The sequence below is a fragment of the Besnoitia besnoiti genome (assembly GCF_002563875.1).
Source record: "Besnoitia besnoiti strain Bb-Ger1 chromosome Unknown contig00007, whole genome shotgun sequence".
In the NCBI taxonomy this organism is placed as follows: domain Eukaryota; phylum Apicomplexa; class Conoidasida; order Eucoccidiorida; family Sarcocystidae; genus Besnoitia; species Besnoitia besnoiti.
In genome coordinates this window covers 1,439,947-1,444,194 of record NW_021703915.1, presented here as the reverse complement: position 1 = coordinate 1,444,194, position 4,248 = coordinate 1,439,947, and the positions used below count along the sequence as shown (strand labels likewise).

The following is a 4,248-nucleotide window of genomic DNA, read 5'->3' as shown; positions in this document are numbered from 1 at the left end:
GGAAAAAAAGACCGGTGTGTACGCGCCGAGAGCCGGTACCTCGAGCGGCGCCTGGCGTGTTGAGTGAAACGTTTGAAAGAACTGGAGATCTTTCCCGTCCGCTGCGCCACGCCCTGTGGGCCTATTTTCTGTTTCAACACCGGACTCCTATTTCTCGCTTTTTCCTACCCTTCGCTCTGGCGATGACCTGCTACCTCCACAGGAGGAACTCGAGCAAGGCCTTCGCCTTCCGTGGACTCCTCGAATAGAACCGAAGTCTCTGCGTGGCTCCGCTTCTCTCTCTCTCAGCTAGAGCTCAGACAGGTGCCCCGCCGTCGCCTCTTTTTCCGGCTCTTTCCGGCGAGCAGTCAGTTGCATCGCCTTCCGCTGCAGCCTCGCTCGCTTCCTGACTGTTCCATCTACACGAACTCGCGCCTCCTCATCAGTTCGCCCCCTTCGTCTCGCTGACCCTCTCGTCACGTTCGTTGCTTTCGAGCTCTTTCTCTCCTTCGTTTCGTCCTGTAAGTCTGCAGCGGTGTGCGTACAGCAGGCGTCGACCTCGGGGTCGACGTGCCTCAGGGCCGCGCGGGGTACGTCGCGCGAGAGGACTTCGTGCCTTTTGGCCTCGATTCAGAGAAGAGCTTTACAGAAACGATGGTGGATCCTGTCAACAGCCTTGCCACAGCCGTCGCGCAGTCTGGCGACCTGCTTCTTCTGAGAAAAGAAGCGACGGATGACGCTTCGGCGACGCGGCGACCCCGTAGCGCGCGCCAAGAGGGGGAGGCATCGCCTCTCGAACGGAACCGCCAGAAGGACGAAGGCGAGTTGAGCTGGTCGGAGGCGTTGGACATGCTGCTGGGCTCGAGCCCCAGGAAAGTCTGGCGCACGCTGAATTACTGCATTCCCGCTCTTCTCCTCGTCTCGCTCGGCTTCATGTATCTCGCCAGAGACGACTCACAGCTCCTCTGGCTGTTCTCCGGATTTATCGCACTCACTCTCGCGTTCGCAGTTGCGCTCAACTGGTAAAACTCCACGCAAACGCCTCCACGTGCACCGTCTCTACTCGCTGCTTTGAGTCAGAAGTCCTCTTTCGCGTCGCTTCGTGTGGGCGCATATTCATTTTATCGTTCGTGCATGCCAATCCCTACATACTCTCCCGTCATTTCCAGCGCGTATCTGAAAAACCAACAGTTGTGTACAAGCCGTACGAATATCATGACATCCACTTTGGTAGTCGCCTTAAACTTCCTCGCTCTCCCTCTCTATATATATGTTACATATTGCATGCATGTGCCAGCGCCTGAATGCGCGCAAGATATATACATGTGTTCTTACGTGTTGCTGTGTTTCCACACACGTCGGCACGCATGCGTGTGCCTGTCTGCGGCCGAATATAAGTGTGTATGCGAGTTGCTGTATGTGTTCACCTGTGTTGTGTATTTGAGCATACGTGCAGCCGGGCAGGTGGACATTGCTTTGCATGACGCTCCTTCCGCTGTGGCGTGCGCTTCACAGGACTCTTTTGCAAGTTCTTCCTCCAGAGAAAGACGACGCAGAAGCGTCAGAAGCCTCCGATCAGGGACACGAGAAAGAATACTAGAGAGGAGGAATGGCGGGGAATTGAGCGTTGACACACGGGCGAAATTCTACGCCTTTTTCTTCGCTTCACGCGACTGCACTCTGGAAGGGGCTGGACCCCGCGTTTGCAGAGCGCAGAAAACCGAGATCAGGGCGGCTGGCATGACCGACGTGATACAGGGAAAGGCGAAAACCCTGAGACAACCCGATATGACGGAGGAGACGACACAGCATCGTCAGCTAGGGTAGAGCCTTTGTACTCTGTTACTCTCTACAACGGGAGAGAGCGCGGAAACGGGACAACTCCCATGTCTCTTGAAGATACAGCTCCGTAGCCTATCCACACTGTGGTCGGTCGCAAGTCGCATGCATCTGTGTACGTGGCGTTTTTTTTTTTGTTTCCTGCCAAATTCTGTCATTCTCGCTCAGAAAGGGCAAGCGACGCCCACGAAATCAACGCAAACCGTGGCTGGCACGCTGCCCAGGCCTCATTGCACACAGTCGCACTGCGCATATGTATCCGTGTGGCTGCATTTCTTTCTGGCTTCCGCATGTGCATCTTTGCCGCTGGCGGGCTCTCTGCCAAGAACAACCACATGCACTGCCACAGAAGAGTCACCCACTCGTCCCCGAGAGTTGCGACCAGACTGCCTGGCTTTTTGGCGCTGCCGAGTGCTGCTTACACAATCATCGGAGTGCTGAAGGAAGTCTGCGTTGCTCACGAGAAAACCCGAAGACGGAGACGCAGTTGCGACAACGCAAGGCTTGCAATGCCGATAGTGTCAAGCAATAGCTTAGAGGCCTATCCACCTGGGTAGTGCCCACGCGAGCGTGGTAGCGGGCAGCGAACGCTGTGGGACCTGTGGGAGTGGAGAGGACGCGATTTTGTCCACACAAATGGTTTACTGCGCATCGTTTAGCGGCGTAGGACACCCGCGGAAATTGCCCAGGTGCGTGCTACGGCGCGGTCACCAGGCGGCAATGCTGCCCAGACCCCGCAGAGGTCACACGACTACGACCGCGGCTCCCGTCGCATCATCATCACGCCCCGAGTGTGGCAGGCAGTGGCTACGCATCGGAAACCTTCCGGAGCGCGTTCTCACTGGGTCTGGCAGACGGAGGGGCACAGGCTGTGCAGGCCCACGGAAAAAGAGGGTTGTGTGGCGACCCGAAGGCGCCAAAGTCATGCTTTTCTACACACCCAGACTGTAGACCTCCTCAAAGTCGCGCGGGATTCCATGACGGACGTGCCCTTGGAGCACTCGAAGTGCTGAGCTCCTTCAGAAGACTACGACATGCTGCTCGGAGGTGGACCGATCTCCTCGTTTTTACGGCGACACTTGCTTCTGTTTGGTCACAGACACTCGTCAGCAGTTTTTTGAATGACTTGCAAGACCCGCGAGCGCGTCTTTCAGACGGTCTGACAGAAACGCTCTAGCGTTGCGGCAGTTGCGAGGTTTCTTCTGTCGTGTGTGCAGAATGCAATCTTCCTGCGGGTCACGGCCACCCGAATATTTCAGAGAAGTACCGGCATGTGAACAGAGAGAGACCTATGGCTCAACATGCGGACGAAAAGCGACATCTGGCCTGATTCTCTGCTCAGGAGTGGAGAGTCTCGAGCCGGAGGCAACGGAGCTGGGTACCGGTGGGGTTCATCCTCGCAGGCGCGTACCAGATCGATTTGTAGCCGTGTCGAGCCTGCCAGTTTGAAGTGGAGCTTTCTGGCGGCATCTCAGCACACCACTGGGAATAGAGAGAACAGCACTGCTCTTACGCTGTGATTCCGTCGACGCAGCCACGGCGGAATACTCTCAAGGCAGTGAAATCGTGAAACTCGACACCTTCACCGGTGGTAAGCAGCCGATTCCGCCCGGGGGATGGCGTTCTTGAAGCCACGGGGACTCATGCCACCTTACAAGAAGGAAAACTCAGTGGATTCTGTGACGCTGAACCAAATGCTCGTTCGCGTTCCTCCACCCCTTCTACGTGTCTTTCGGCTGAGCAGCGAGCCCAGGGATGTGCACACATCGGAGGCGTTTCTTGAAATGGCCGTTTCGAGAGAACCAGCCGCGGGCCGTCCGTTTCGTTCCAGCGGTCTTTTTCCCAGTTTTTGTTTGAGAATATTAGCCCCCTATCCAGAGCAGAGTCGTGCACTGTCATGGGGTCATGAGCTGTCACTCACTGCGCAACAGTGTCAAGGCGCATCGCGAGGAGACGGCATTCCCTGACACGGTGGGCCCGGCGAAAAAGGACGGTTCAGCAACTGGCAAGCGGCATCAGCGTTCTGTCACCCCACAATGTCGCAGCTGCACATACGTGAAGGCGACATTAAAAGCCCGAAACCTTCATGGCACTTGAAGAAAGCGGGCCTGCCTTTTCCGTCTTTTGAGGTGCAAAGCCGTCATCCCTGTCTCACAGAAACTCGTGGATTCCGCCCCTCTTACCGTTGGGTTGACGCCGCTCGTGCACGCGCGTTTGCCTGCGGGCGTTCGCGGCTAAGAGCGTCGCACAGGCGTATTCGCGGTCTGCGCGTGTCTAAGTCCTCAAGTCCTACTTGGCCGGGGCTAACAATTCACTTTTCTTGCTTTTCTTGCACATCGACTATTTCGCTTGGAGAATCGGTGTCGGGGCCGCTCTGTGTATGTGACGAAGGCTGAACATCTTTTCTGTTTCCTGTGTTTTTCCGTCAAA

The 4,248-nt window shown here is 56.4% G+C and overlaps 1 protein-coding gene across 1 annotated transcript; it reads left to right on the top strand.

Annotated features, from left to right (window-relative positions):
- Positions 1 to 633: 633 nt before the first annotated feature.
- BESB_072360 (uncharacterized protein) lies at positions 634 to 1,579 on the top strand (the record flags this gene model as incomplete). The annotated part of the gene is made up of 2 exons (XM_029365609.1): positions 634 to 1,001; positions 1,495 to 1,579. The coding sequence occupies 2 exons, from the start codon at positions 634 to 636 to the stop codon at positions 1,577 to 1,579; spliced, it is 453 nt and encodes a 150-aa protein (XP_029218093.1).
- Positions 1,580 to 4,248: the final 2,669 nt, after the last annotated feature.